We start from the raw sequence: 13,212 nt of genomic DNA, 5'->3' as shown, positions 1-13,212 counted from the left end.
CGGCGGCGTGGGTTGGTGTTGTCACGAGCTTTCTAAGTCCGAAGCTGGCGAGGTTGTCAATCAGGGTGGTGAAGTTGGTGTCGTTGTTGTTCTCTAGGTGGAAGTTCAGGTCCCAGAGGAGGATGTAGTCTGTGGAGGCGAGGGCGTGTATGCTGATGAAGTTGGCGATGGAGTCGCTGAACTGTGGTCGGGGTCCGGGGGGGGTCTGTAGACGAGGGTTCCTCTTAGGGTGGATCTGAAGGTCAATGTGTTTGGCGGTGCTGAGGGTGTCGTCGGTGTTGGTCTAGACTCTGAGGGTGTTTCTGTGGACTATGTTGATTCCTCCTCCGATGCGTTGGTACTGTCCCTGCGGGTGATCTTGTAATCTTCAGGGATGGCTATGGCGATGTCGGGGGCTGAGGTGGGGTTCAGCCAGGTCTTCATCAGGAAGGCGACATCTGGGGAGGTAGAGTCGAGAAGGTCCCAGAGTTCGATGGCGTGTTTGCGGGCAGAGCGGGTGTGGAGGAGGATGCGTCTGAGGTAGTTGGGTTCTTTTGTTGGAGGTTTGGTTGGATGCATGAAGGATTCACAAATAATCTTGCAAATCCTTAACATTCCCTAATAGCGACTTGCAAATTGCAAATCGCTATTAGGGCATGCATGTCCATTCATCCCTATGGGCGTATAGGCCCATAGGAATGAATGGGAATGCATTCGCAAATTGTGATTACCGAATTGGTAATCGCAGTTTGTGAATGCAAATCCAAGGGTGCCTAGGGGGTTTAAGGCACCCAGAGTCACCCCCAAAAAAAGGTAAGTATGCACATGTGTAGCACACACATGCCCTAAGGGCATGTTTGCCTTATGTAGTGCATTGAAAAATTCCTTTTTTGTGCATTTTTCAATGCATGCACAACTTACCATAAACTTGAAGTTGATGGTAATTATCGTTTCCAAAATGCACAGTCACATTTAGGAAATGCTATATGCATCTCAATTAGGGAATAGCAAATTGCAATTCCCTAATTGCATTCGCAATTTAGGTTATCGCAAAAAATTGTGATTACCTATATTGCGAAAGCAAAAAGGTACATGCATCTGAAAAGGCACTTTTCCAGTCGCAAACGGGCCTCTTCTGTGAATCGGCCTGTTTGCGACCAGTAAAATGCTTGATACATGTGCCCCATTGACCTTAAGGACGTACTACTTAAGGAGTTCTTCAGAGAGTTACAGTAGAATGGATCAGGATACAGTACACTCCTCTTAAACAGGGGTTTTTACTTGGGAAATTAAGCTGATTTACGCAATGTCTATCTCGATATGGGCTGTCTTCTTTAACAAAAGACTGTGGTGGAGAAAGGAGTAATAGAACAATATCAGTAAGTAATGTTGACTTCATTTTTATATCATTGTAATTCCTTGTGGTATTGATTGCTATGTAGTTTTCCACGTTTAGTAGGCACGTAAAAGCACTTTTGCCTTTGGCGTTCAGTTAAACGCAAAAATACTAAAGTTAATAAATGCTAATAAATGCACTGCTATCGTACAGAATATATAATGCTAATAACAATTTGAACAATGTCTTTTTTACATAAAAACCCAATTAAATAATATATTTTGTTTCAGATAGCTAAGAAAACCAAGCTTAATTCCTTTTACATCGGTTTGCTTTTGTCGCTTGATAAAGAATTCAGGTAAGGAAGTTAACACGTTTGCATGTTTAGCTTTAAGAAGATCAAAGTATTTTGCAATTCGCCTGGCTGCACCATTTGTCTAAAATGTACTCTTTTTTTAAACAATGAGGCCCGGATTTTCAAACATTTCATGCAACACACGTAGCAGCTGAAGTCGCAGCACTGCATTGCGTGAAAGGGAGAGGGCAGAACAGTGCCATATGTTCAAAGAAATAATGCAGGGTGCTCTCGTGCAGTCCTGGCACACTTTGGGGTGTTATTGCCAACCCTTAAGAATACCTTCCTGCACAAAACTATCCTTTGAGTCTTTTTCTCTTTGAAAGTGTGGTGGACAGTGGAGTGCCGTAAAGAGGCGCTGTGGTATATTGAAGTAGCGTTCATTAGAATATTGTAGAGTGGAGTGGTATACCGTGGAATGGTGAAAAGTGAGTGGCGTAGAATGAAGTGTGGTGGAGTGTAATAGCGTACAGTGGAAGAGTGTAGAGTGGAGCCACGTACAGTGGACGGAAGTGCAATGTAGTGGCATACAGTAAAATAGCATAGATTGGAGTGGCATAGAGTACAATGGTGTATAGTGAAGTCGCGTACACTGGAATGGAGTAGAGTGGAGTTGCCCAGACTGGAGTGGCAAACAGTGGAATAGCATACAGTATAGGAGCATACAGTAAAAAAGTGTACAGTGGAGTAATGTAGAGTGTAGAGAACACACAGTAAAGTGTTGTACAATTTGCCGCTTTACACCAGAGTGGCATACATTGGAAAAGCACACAGTGAATTGGAGTAGAGTTATATGGTGTATGGTGGCAAGGTGTAGAGTGGAGTACCATATAGTGGAGTGGCGTTCAGTGTAGTGGGCTAGAGTGGAGCAGCATCGAGTTCAATTGTGTAGAGTTGAGTGGTGTAGTGAGAGTAGTTGCAGACAGTGCAATAGCGTATACTGGAGTGGCATAGAGTGGGGATGAGTACAGCAGAGTGGCAAAGAGTGGAGGTGAGTACAGTGGAGTGGTGTATAGTGGAGTTTGTAGAGTGTAGTGGCGTGGAGTGGCATTCAGTAGAATAGTGTACACTGGAGCATACAAAGAGCAGTGTGGCATAGAATGGAGGATGTCGAGTGGATTAGCTTACAGTGGAGTAACATAGAGTGCAGTGCATAGAGTGAAGAAATGTACATTGGAGTGAATTACATTATAGTGGCATGCAGGACAATAGCATAAAGTGGAGTGTCATGGAGTGGGGTGGTGTAGAGTGGAATAGCATATGGTGGAGTTGAGTAAAGTGGAGTTGTGTACAGTGGAGTGGCATAGAGTGTGTAAGAAAATGAGTCATTAGTTGTGTGGCCTGCACAAGTAATGAGTCTAACTTTGCATTCGGAGTGCGACTACACTTACCCCGCCTAGTGCTCATCATCAGTGCCCAAGGATGGGAACCCAGGCCCACTCTCACCTTTGCGGGGGCACAGTGGTGCTCCTTCATTCTCGATTCTTCCTGATGCCCAGATACAGGGTCCTAGGCCACTTTCTCGCATTATAAATGGGTGCAACAGTGCTCACTTGTACATTTTTTTTAGGGGCCAAGGATGGGGTCTTGGGTCCCTTTCACGCATCACTAGGGGGCACTACGGTGCTCCTTTGAACAGTTTCTTTCTCAGGACAGCATCCAGTCTCAGGCCTACCTCAGAGGAAGAAATCAAGTACAAGAGCGGAGCCCCACACGTTTTGATGCTGAAAATAGGTTAATAATTACACAATAATTATCCCGGGCACATCTTGGGCCCTGGTGGTCTCCTTTTGTTCCTGGTGGTGAGCCCTTGCCATCTGGAGCCCTTTCTTTAGGCCTCCTGGCCTCCAAGAGTCAACACTTTGCAAAGAGCAACCTTCATTGGCTCCCTGCGCCAGCTTTTCACTTTGTTGCCTTTCTGGACAGTGCTCCCTCCTTGTGCAGAAGCCTAGTCTTTCCACCAACTGGTCCTCAGGAGGGATAAGGGGACCAGCTTCCCTGGTCCTGGCATGTGTCGTACTGGTTCTGGGGTCATTCAGAGGCAGAGTACTTGATCCAGTGAGCTGTCAGGGGGTTCTTCCTTCCTATTTTGTACATGGCACAAGTCTCCATTCCCAGTGTTCTACAGAAAGGCACAACCAACAGAGAGCTCTCACCCCTGCACTAGACCTTTTAAGGGGGGGGGGGGAGCATGACCGGACTAGCCAGCTGGTTTTGGCTTTCAGGAGTGGTGGTGAACATAACGTGATCCTGTGGCAACTTAGCGTTGCTCTGGTTTTAGTGCGCAGCAACACGTCTGCACATGGGGGCTGAATTTATCATTTTTGCCAGTGATGTTTTAAATTCCCAGTCTGGCTCTGGGTGGGAGTGTCCAGTAGGGATGCACCTCTGGTCTATCCTGAGGTGCCACATCACATCTCGACCCCTGTTTCAACCTTCCTGCAAGGCTCTGGGGGTCTCAGCTCTCCCCCTAGCTGACATCACAGCCAAAGCCTTCCCAAAGCAAATCTTTAAGGAGCCCCTCCTTTGGTGTTTGGCTCCAGAGATTTGGGCTCCCTCCTTTGTGGAGTGGCCTGGGGCAGGCCCTTTTCCTGGCACCGGATGACAATTGGCTGATTGATGCAGAGCAATTTTGCCCAATCCCTTCTTCCTGGAGAGTTGGCCTAAGCATTGACAAATGCTTTCTTTGATGGGTGAGGCCTTTGTTCCTGTAGCTGGAGACAAAAGAAATTAACCCAGCCCAGAAGGGGCACAAAAGGCCTGGGCTCTGATCCCTAGCTGAGCCAGAGAAATCTGACATTCCTGGATGACCCAGAAGCTTTACAGTTATGCTGATGGACTTTACAGAATTGTTCTTTTCATACAGGTTACAGTGTACTTTGGTGCGACTCTGGAGTCTATGGCCCAAAGGGAACTGGAGCTGTGCCCTAAGGCAGCCTTTCCCATAGGAATATAATGTAGTGTCACTACATTCAAAGACAGTAAAGCACATTGACTTTCCCGACATGTGTATCCCACATTATAAGGCCTATTCCAGGTCACTACCCAACTCTGCTTTGTCCCTTCTGCACAAAGCTGCCTGTGCTTATCTCCTGGGCTGTGCATGACAGGAGTCTCCTATGCACAGCCCTTTCACATGTGCATATGTGTGTGCACACGTGAGAGGGCTGTGCATGTAACCATCCCAGTGCCCCTTAACCTGGCTTAGTTGCAGTGCCCTTATCATAAAAGGTGGGCACTGTTGGTAAACACAATTGCAGTCCATTTTACCATGTGTTTACCATGGGGGAGTCAGAGGTTATGAGGTTCTCCCACTGTAAAAGGTCAAAAATTAGGTGATCAAGTAGCAAAAAATCCAGGTGGATTAGATGGTCAGAACCACCTTCTCACAGAATGGAATAGCATACAGTGAAGTGGTGTAGAGTGCAATAGCGTGTAGCGGAGTGGAGTCGAAATGGATTGGTGCAGAGTGGCATTTGGTGGATTAGTGGTGTACAGAGGAATAATGTTAAGTTTACTGGTATACAGTAATGTTGAGTGTAGTGATGTTGAGTGGATTAGCTCAGAGTCCAGTGGCTTACACTAAAGTGGTGTATAGTGGAGTGGCATAGAGTACAATAACGTAGACTCAAGCATCATAGAGTTGAGTTGCATACAGTGGAATAGCGTACAGTGGAGTAATGTAGAGTAAAGGGACATACAGTGGAGTAGAATAGACTGGGGTGCCATAAAAGTGAGCGGTGTAGAGAGCAATATCATACAGTGGAGTGATGGTGAGTGGAGTGGCGTTGAGTAGAGGGCATGCTCTGGAATAGCATACAGTGAAGTGGTGTACACTGAAATGGTGCACAGCGGAGTGGTATATAGTACAATAACTTACACTGTAATGTCAGAGTTGAATTGCATACTGTGAAATAGCATACAGTGGAATAGCGTGGAGTGGAGGGGCATATTGTGGAGCAGCATAGACAGGATGGCCATAGAATGGAGTGGCAAATAGTGTGATAGCGTACAGTGGAGTAGAGTGGCACAGAAAGGAGTGGAGTATAGTGGAGTGGCGCACAATGGATTAGCATGGAGTGGATTGGCATATAGTAGAGTGACATAGAATGGACTGGCAAAGAGTGTAATAGCATAGAGTGTAGTGGCATAGAAAGGAGCGGCATAAAGTGGATATGCGTATAGTTGATTGTGGTAATTGAAACAGACATAGCTTGAATGTGTGAATGGATTTTGATGTAATCTGTCATGAATATGCTTTAGGAGGTATAAAAGCTAGTTTTTGGTAGTATGTGAGAACAGTGTACGTAGTGTTAAAATACTAAGTTTTAAAAAATGTATTTATTGTGCCATGGTATACCATGGTACGTTTGCGGTATACCATGATACATGTGGAGGAAAAGTCCGCATGTGATCGGCTAATGGCTGTGTTTTTAGCAAAGGTAAAAAGCGTAAATTTAGTTTCTTGCACAGTTTGGCTGCATTCTGCATTTTGCTTCATTCTGGGTTACAATCTTAGATATAGGAAAGTACCAGTTTTATTGTTGTTCACTACCTATTAGCACATTAGAAACTGGTAATAGGTAGAGTAATTTATATATACATTTCTATATTTTCTTACAGCAGTTTGTGGAGAACTGCGCATTTAATAAAAAATTTAATGGCGCGGCAATTTGAAGGTATTACTACGGTGTTCAGTATTCATTTTGTGCATATATAAATATGTTATCAAAGAAAATGCACTATATAACACTATATTTGTAAAATGTAGTATATTAAAGTGTATATTAAATAAAATATATATTTTTAATGTACTTTAAGTAAAGAGCTTTCAAGGCAGTATTGAGGAACTCCGTACATTTTGAAAAATATATATTGAAGCTTTTAAATATTTTTCCTTACTAAGTACATCTTTAACAAAGTGTTAATAGGTATTGGAAAAACATCAAGCTTAATATTTACTTGTACCTCAAGTTGTAACACAGAACGCAGACAATGTGTACCTAAAAACAACATGGCTGTCTTTAACTTTTGTAAAGATAGCCATTAGCCTATCATATAATAACTTGTCATTGCTATGTACCACGGTACACCAGCAAAGTTCCGAATATATTACAAAATATCACAAAAGAATATATATATATATATATATATATATATATATATATATATATATATATGCAGAGAGAAACTCCCCAAGCCACCTCCAATCCAGTCGATCGGCGAAGCAAACAAAGGAGACAGACCACAGGATCTGGCCACAGATATATTTAATGGCGCAGGTGAGCAGCAACAGCAATGACGCGTTACGGGCCCCTAGGCCCTTGATCACATACAAAGTGGTTACTTGTTTTTTAGATTTTTTATATGCTGTGAAGTAAAGGGCCACTCCCCCTGTTTGACCAGATCTCCTTGGTCACATGACCATAAACATAGTCGACACATTTGCATCGTGGCTACAGTTAGAAACACATGTCTCTCGCAAAATAAAGTGCATAAATGCTTTATCTTTCAGGCTAAATCCTCAATAATTCAATCCATTTAAAAGCATTGCATATTAATTTAAAAGGACATACAAAAAACTGGTCAAGGGGAATTTGGACACAAAAATAAGTGCATAAAAATTATTCAAACATTAATGTATTTACAAAAATCATTCTATTAAAAAACTCATAATACTAGTATCGCCTGTGCAAAAAAACGCTGTGTTTTAAGTTGGGGGATTAAGTCCCCTTAAATCCTGAGGACCCCTAGTGGCCAACTAGCCCACCAGGTACCTACAGTATACGCCAGGAAGCTGCGTTGCAGAGAGGTGTTCAGAGGCCACGCCCCTTTTTACAACACTCTGCAACACACCTCCGTGGCGCTTAGTGGAGGTACCTGGTGGGGTAGTTGGCCCCCAGGGTACCTCTGGATTGAAGAGGAATTAATTCCCCAACTTAAAAAGTGCCACAGGGCGTGGTTGTACACATATCACCTCAGGCCCCGCCCCCTACATTCACCACTGTGCAAACGCGCCCAGTGGCACGTTTTAAGTTGGGGGATTAAGTCTCCTTGGTGCTCCAGGGACCCAGCAGCTCGCTTAAGGGGTTCCAGTGGAAGGGACCCCGAGGATCCAACAGTCAGAATTCCTTGATCCTGAGATCAACGACCTGGGAGGGTATCCACTGAATCAGAATGCAGTATACCACAATGAGAATTCCAAGCTCATGGACTCAGTTTTCCAGGCATCCGTGTGGTATTCCCGCTAGCCAGTGGCCCAGATTTTAGTGGGCAGGGAACCCAGGGTACTAGAGCAAAAGCTGTGGGGATCCCGCAGCAAAAAATGCGGGTGCCTCAGGAATTTATGCCGTGCCTACTCACGCTGCATGCGTAGCGTTGGCTCTCCTGAGGCTTGGTTTGCAATCCTGACGCTCCGTCGGGGTTGCCACTGGTAGGTAGCCAATTAGAGCCAAGATTGTGCTCGGGGGTTAGGCTCTACTGACATATGTACTTATCTAATCACTCTGCCAATCCCCAAGCATTTACACATTCACCATACACTCTCCTTGCAGACCCAGTCTCTACCCATGTAATCATAGAATGACCCAGACAAAGTTTTATAACTAAGGACTTCCCCACTGCCAGAGGTAACATGGTTGTGTGCTCAGTCAACAGCACAATGTAATGTGGTAGGGCCCAGGGCCATCATGCATACATATTGAACACACAGACACAGTTAGATAGTTAGTGGAACTGGTTATGGGCACGTGCGCCCATCCCCTTTTTATTATCAGGGTCACATGTCCAGTGACGCCTGTGCTGAATGTGTGTGTGGTGAGTGTAAACCAGCCCCTAGGGAATGGTTGGTGCTGGCAACAACTAAAACAGTGATCATCTGATAACACACAGATATTCAATCATAAAGGGTCCATGACTTGTGGTGCACTAAGGTAGGGGCACCAGAGATGAGCGTGCTTATGTGAAGAAATTGTTAATGCCCCACCGGGATATTTCTGCTGCCTCAGGTGACATTGTTGTGTCCGGTGTCTACAGCATGAAAGTCAACCATAAAGGGTTCATGAGTTGTGATGCACAGATGTAATGGCACCTGAATAGCTCAGCGTGTGCGCAGCCAGCGATGATGGCGTATCTTTGCAGGTCAGGATTGGGCTGGATATATGTGAGACCTGCTGACCACAGTGTAGGCCGGAGGCAGCGGTCAGCAAGGGCCCACAACCATGTGGCGTTGACTTGAGCTGCACAGTTAGTGGCACCTGAAGCATTCAGCATGTGCGCAGTCAGCGATGATGCGTCGTCTGGGGGGCCGCACTGGATGCAATGTCTCTTGCCTATTGGACTCTGCAATTAATGAATCAAGACTGAATTTTAATTGTGAGCATTGCTGATCGCAGTGTATGCGTATGGAACAAAAGATGAAATAAGTATGGAATACATTGGCGAAATATGTAGGTTTCAGGGACATTATAGTTTGTTGCCTATTGGACTCTGAAATGAATGAATCAAGACTGAATTTGAATTTTGAGCCCTGCTGAATGCAGTGTTGGCCGAAGGCAGCGATCAGCAAGAACCCACAGGCACGCGGCATTGAGTTGAGCTGCACAGAGTTAGTGGCACCTGAAGCACCCAGCGTGTGCGCACCCAGCGTGTGCGCAGCCAGCGATGATGCGTGGTCCGGGAGGGCCGCACTGGTAGCAATGTCTACTGGACTGCGTCATCTGCAATCGCGACTCGATCTGAATTGTGAATTGTGAATTCTGAATTGTGAGCCCTGCTGTCTCCAGTGTTCATTGAAGGCCGTAGTCTGTACAGACATAACTCTGCAGTGCTGTGCTGCTGGGTTCGCAGGAGGCCGGCAGTCACAGCAGCCGTCTCGTGGCAGGGTGAGGGCCGCTGCTCTGGCAGACACGTTGGCCTTCCCAGAAGTGAACCACGCCTAGAGCCCAGGCCTATTTATTCACACTCCTACGCTGGAGTTGCGTATGTTGGACCAGCCCACTCCGCTTCCGCTTCCGCTTACAGGGGAGGACAACACAGCTACATGACCAAGATCTTCCCCACTGCCTGAGGTAACATGGTTGCGTCCACTGTCCACAACACTACAAGCACCAGCAGTATATCTACACATGGAGAGGTCTGTGCTCTGCATAGTGAGGTCTGTCCAGCACATCACTGCTATACATGGAATTGTGTGCATTGTTGTTGATGGGTAGACTTGCCTCCTTCACACATACTTGGTTCCCCGTCTCCCAACATTCAGCTATTGCTTGGCTGAGGGGCCATGTCATTTTGGGAAGGTCTGCTGTCCTGTTCTGCACTGCCTCGGTGGTAGTAGGGAGAGGTGGTCCGGGAGATGTCATAAGTGATGTCTTCAGTGATGTCACTGACCATGCCATGAATGATGCAATATGTGACGTCATCATCAGTGCTTTGCAGGGGTGTGAGATATAGTTAGCTGAACTAACTATAATGGGGATATTTCTATTGTTGTGTACCAGGGAAATATCTATCTAACTATAACATCCCTGAAACCTTTGTTTTTTTCAGTGAATGTCTAAGGTTTTTAAATGCTAATTTCTAATTATAACATGCCTGAAACCTATGGTTTTTTTCAGTGAAAAACAATAAATATATATATATATATATATATGTGAACAAGGCTCCTTTGAGCCAAAACGTCATGCGGCTAACTTGCACTAAATAAAAACTTTAGCACTTAACTGGTCCGTGTCTGCATGATCCCTTGCTGGGAGAATTCCTGAGCGTGTGGAGAGAGACGCTGTTCCTTGGAAATATATGGCCGTCCTGTTGCTAATGCACATGGTGTTTGTGTATTAATATAAAAAAACTTGAACTTAGCTGCTGTGGTGCCGTAACTTCTGTGGTGACAACGTGAGCCCAGGGGATCCGAGGTGTATGAGGAAAGACGCCTGGCTAGTTCACGGGCCACCGGTAGCCCGAAATATTCTCACCACACTGTTGTTTTCCAACAAACGTACTTGGACACCACAAGATTGCTAGTGCAAAAGTGAGTTAATGGCAGGAAACAACACGCTTCACCTATCGGCTTGATCACGTTTTGCCGATAGGTGAAACGCGTTGTTTCCTGAGATTAAATCACTTTTGCACTAGCAATCCTCTGGTGTACGAGTTTGTTTGTTGGAAAACGACAATGTGGTGAGAATATATAATATTCCTTGTGCCTAATAAACCCTTCTGCACACTATTGGGGCTTTGACTCTGGTTTTTTCTCTACGCTCAGAATTTCCAGGAGGTGATTGAATATGTATATATATATACGCCAGTAGGTAGTTATAGTTAGGACCTAGTTTCCATAGGAAATCCGCAACATTCTATTGGGAATAACTTTGGTGCCGGTGGACAAATATTCGCGAATTTCTCAAATTAGATGGCCCGCTCTGCTCCTTCCCTGAAAGTTTGGGGGGGGATTCGTTAAGCGGGGGCCGAGATAAAAGGGGGGTCCCAAAACGTGTTTTCCCCATGTTAATTTCCATAGGGCGGTTGGACTCACTTTTAGCCCGAACGGTAGAATGGATTCCCACGAAACTTGGCAACATTTTAGGGACTGGTAGCCCGATGTGCCTTTGCTATGTCTCAAGATATGTGCTCCAGAGGATTTTGAGTAATTTAGGTTCAAAAAAATATATATATCTATAAGTGCGCCCCGGTACGCGCACCAGGGAGCGCACCCGGCGCGTAACGCGAGTTTGCGCGCGGAAAGCTGATTGGCTCTCCGGTGTCTGTCAACATTACAAACAGTCCGGAGCGGCCGCCATCTTGTGTCTCGGTAGGATCGAGACACAAGAGGTGGCAAAAACAAAGGGGGAAATGACCATAAGGGGGCAGGGTAGACCACCCCTGACCCCCTAGGTTTGATGTGGGGGCCATAAAAGGGCCCCGCAGGGCAAAACAAATAAATTTTAAAAAATCGATTTTTGCAGGGGGAGCGCCCGGTACGCGCACCGGGGAGCGTACCAGGGAGCGTACCAAGGGGAAAACCCAGTGAAACAGTAAAATAATCATTTAAGGTGCTTAGAGGTAGGGTAGCTTTGCATAGAGTTGTTGTGTTGTGTGGGTGTTTTAAGTACCAGCATGTAGGCACCAATACAGAGTCTTAAATTGAATGTACACCGTCTCCTCTGTAGATATCTTGCATGTTGTTACAGAAGTTATTGTGGTATATGGAATCCATACTATAGTGTGTCAGGAAAGCAGAAACAGATCCTTTAAGCACTCCTTGAGAAAGCCTATAGGATCATGGGTAGTCTACCCTGCTCCCTTATGATGTTTTCAAGTATTACATTTTACTCTCTTCTGAATCTACGCAAAATTGGTGGTGATATGGTACATTAGAGACAGACAGTGAGAGAAAAGAGGCTGTAGATCAAAAAGAGATGTCAAATACACATTCGAGATAATATAGTGGGAGAAAGGAAGTAACTATGAGCAAACTTACTATGTAACACAAAAAAAGTTGCACAGTATACTGTAAGTCTCACTTTATATTATAATCATTTTGGTACTACTTCATGAATTACATATAAAAATGAATAATGTCTCAAACAATTTTTAATTATTAAATATTAATTTATTATTCTGAATTTTCATAATTTAATAACACTTGCAACATTTCATTATCCGGAATCTCCTCCAAATTTGTACTGCATGATTCCATATTATCTAAACAGTCTATGAATTGTTGGTCAAGAGACTCATCCAGGAAGTCAAATAAATCTTCTTGAAGAATCTCTTCATCAGTTATTTCGAAATGAATCTGCTCATCAGTTATTTCGAAAGAAATATTGTTGGTCTGTGGTGTATCTTCCATTTTCTTGCTGTAAATTGCATACAAAATAACTATATCAGTAGAGTTAGGGCACAGTTGGGTTTGAGTTGAGAGAGGTACTTCTGAGTTTTTAACAGTGAAGTTATCTTTGGGCAGTGTATGGTCTGAGGCAGGAAGTAGAAATATAAAAAAGTGTATGTGAAGAAGCCTAAGTAAATTCATAATTATACCAGATAAGCCTAACTGAATCTATAACTATAACAGAGAAGCCTATCTCAATCTATAACTATAACAGAGGGACAGTAAATAACTATCAGAAAATGTTTTTACAAATTAACTTAAAGTGCCCCTTATAAATTAACAACTTACCTTATAGAAAGGTGATGAAGATAAATGAGAAAAGCCTTTAAAGATGTACCTCAGGTAGTTGTAGTCAAAATGGCCGTGTTTCCCTCTCATTTTTCATTTATATTCATGTACATAACCAATCAAATGTCAGGAAAAAAAAGTAGAAAATGAAAGTAACATTTTAATTGATTGTAAATTCTAACACTTCATATGTGTTTTTGTCATGTAATTTACCTCAGGATATTTAGACAGGGCTACAGCCCAAATGGCTCAATAGAATTCCACCAAATTTGGGAAAATGGTAGGGACTGGTATGTAGTAGGGCCTATTCTATATTTGGTGAAAGTGTCTCCAGTGGTTTTTTTGTAAATTAACTTTTAAAATTGT

General features: G+C 44.1%; 1 protein-coding gene across 1 annotated transcript in view; it reads left to right on the top strand.

Moving 5' to 3' along the window:
* The window catches only part of LOC144784639 (macrophage mannose receptor 1-like), a 949,320-nt gene that overhangs the window by 443,696 nt on the left and 492,412 nt on the right, over positions 1-13,212 (top strand). Inside the window, exon 18 of the mRNA XM_078663568.1 lies at positions 1,606-1,673. Within this exon, the coding sequence (XP_078519694.1) occupies positions 1,606-1,673 (68 nt within the window). The remainder of the gene's footprint in view (positions 1-1,605; positions 1,674-13,212) is intronic.

This window comes from Lissotriton helveticus, chromosome 10, assembly GCF_964261635.1.
Source record: "Lissotriton helveticus chromosome 10, aLisHel1.1, whole genome shotgun sequence".
Classification (NCBI taxonomy): domain Eukaryota; kingdom Metazoa; phylum Chordata; class Amphibia; order Caudata; family Salamandridae; genus Lissotriton; species Lissotriton helveticus.
This window is presented reverse-complemented; position numbering and strand designations above follow the sequence as displayed.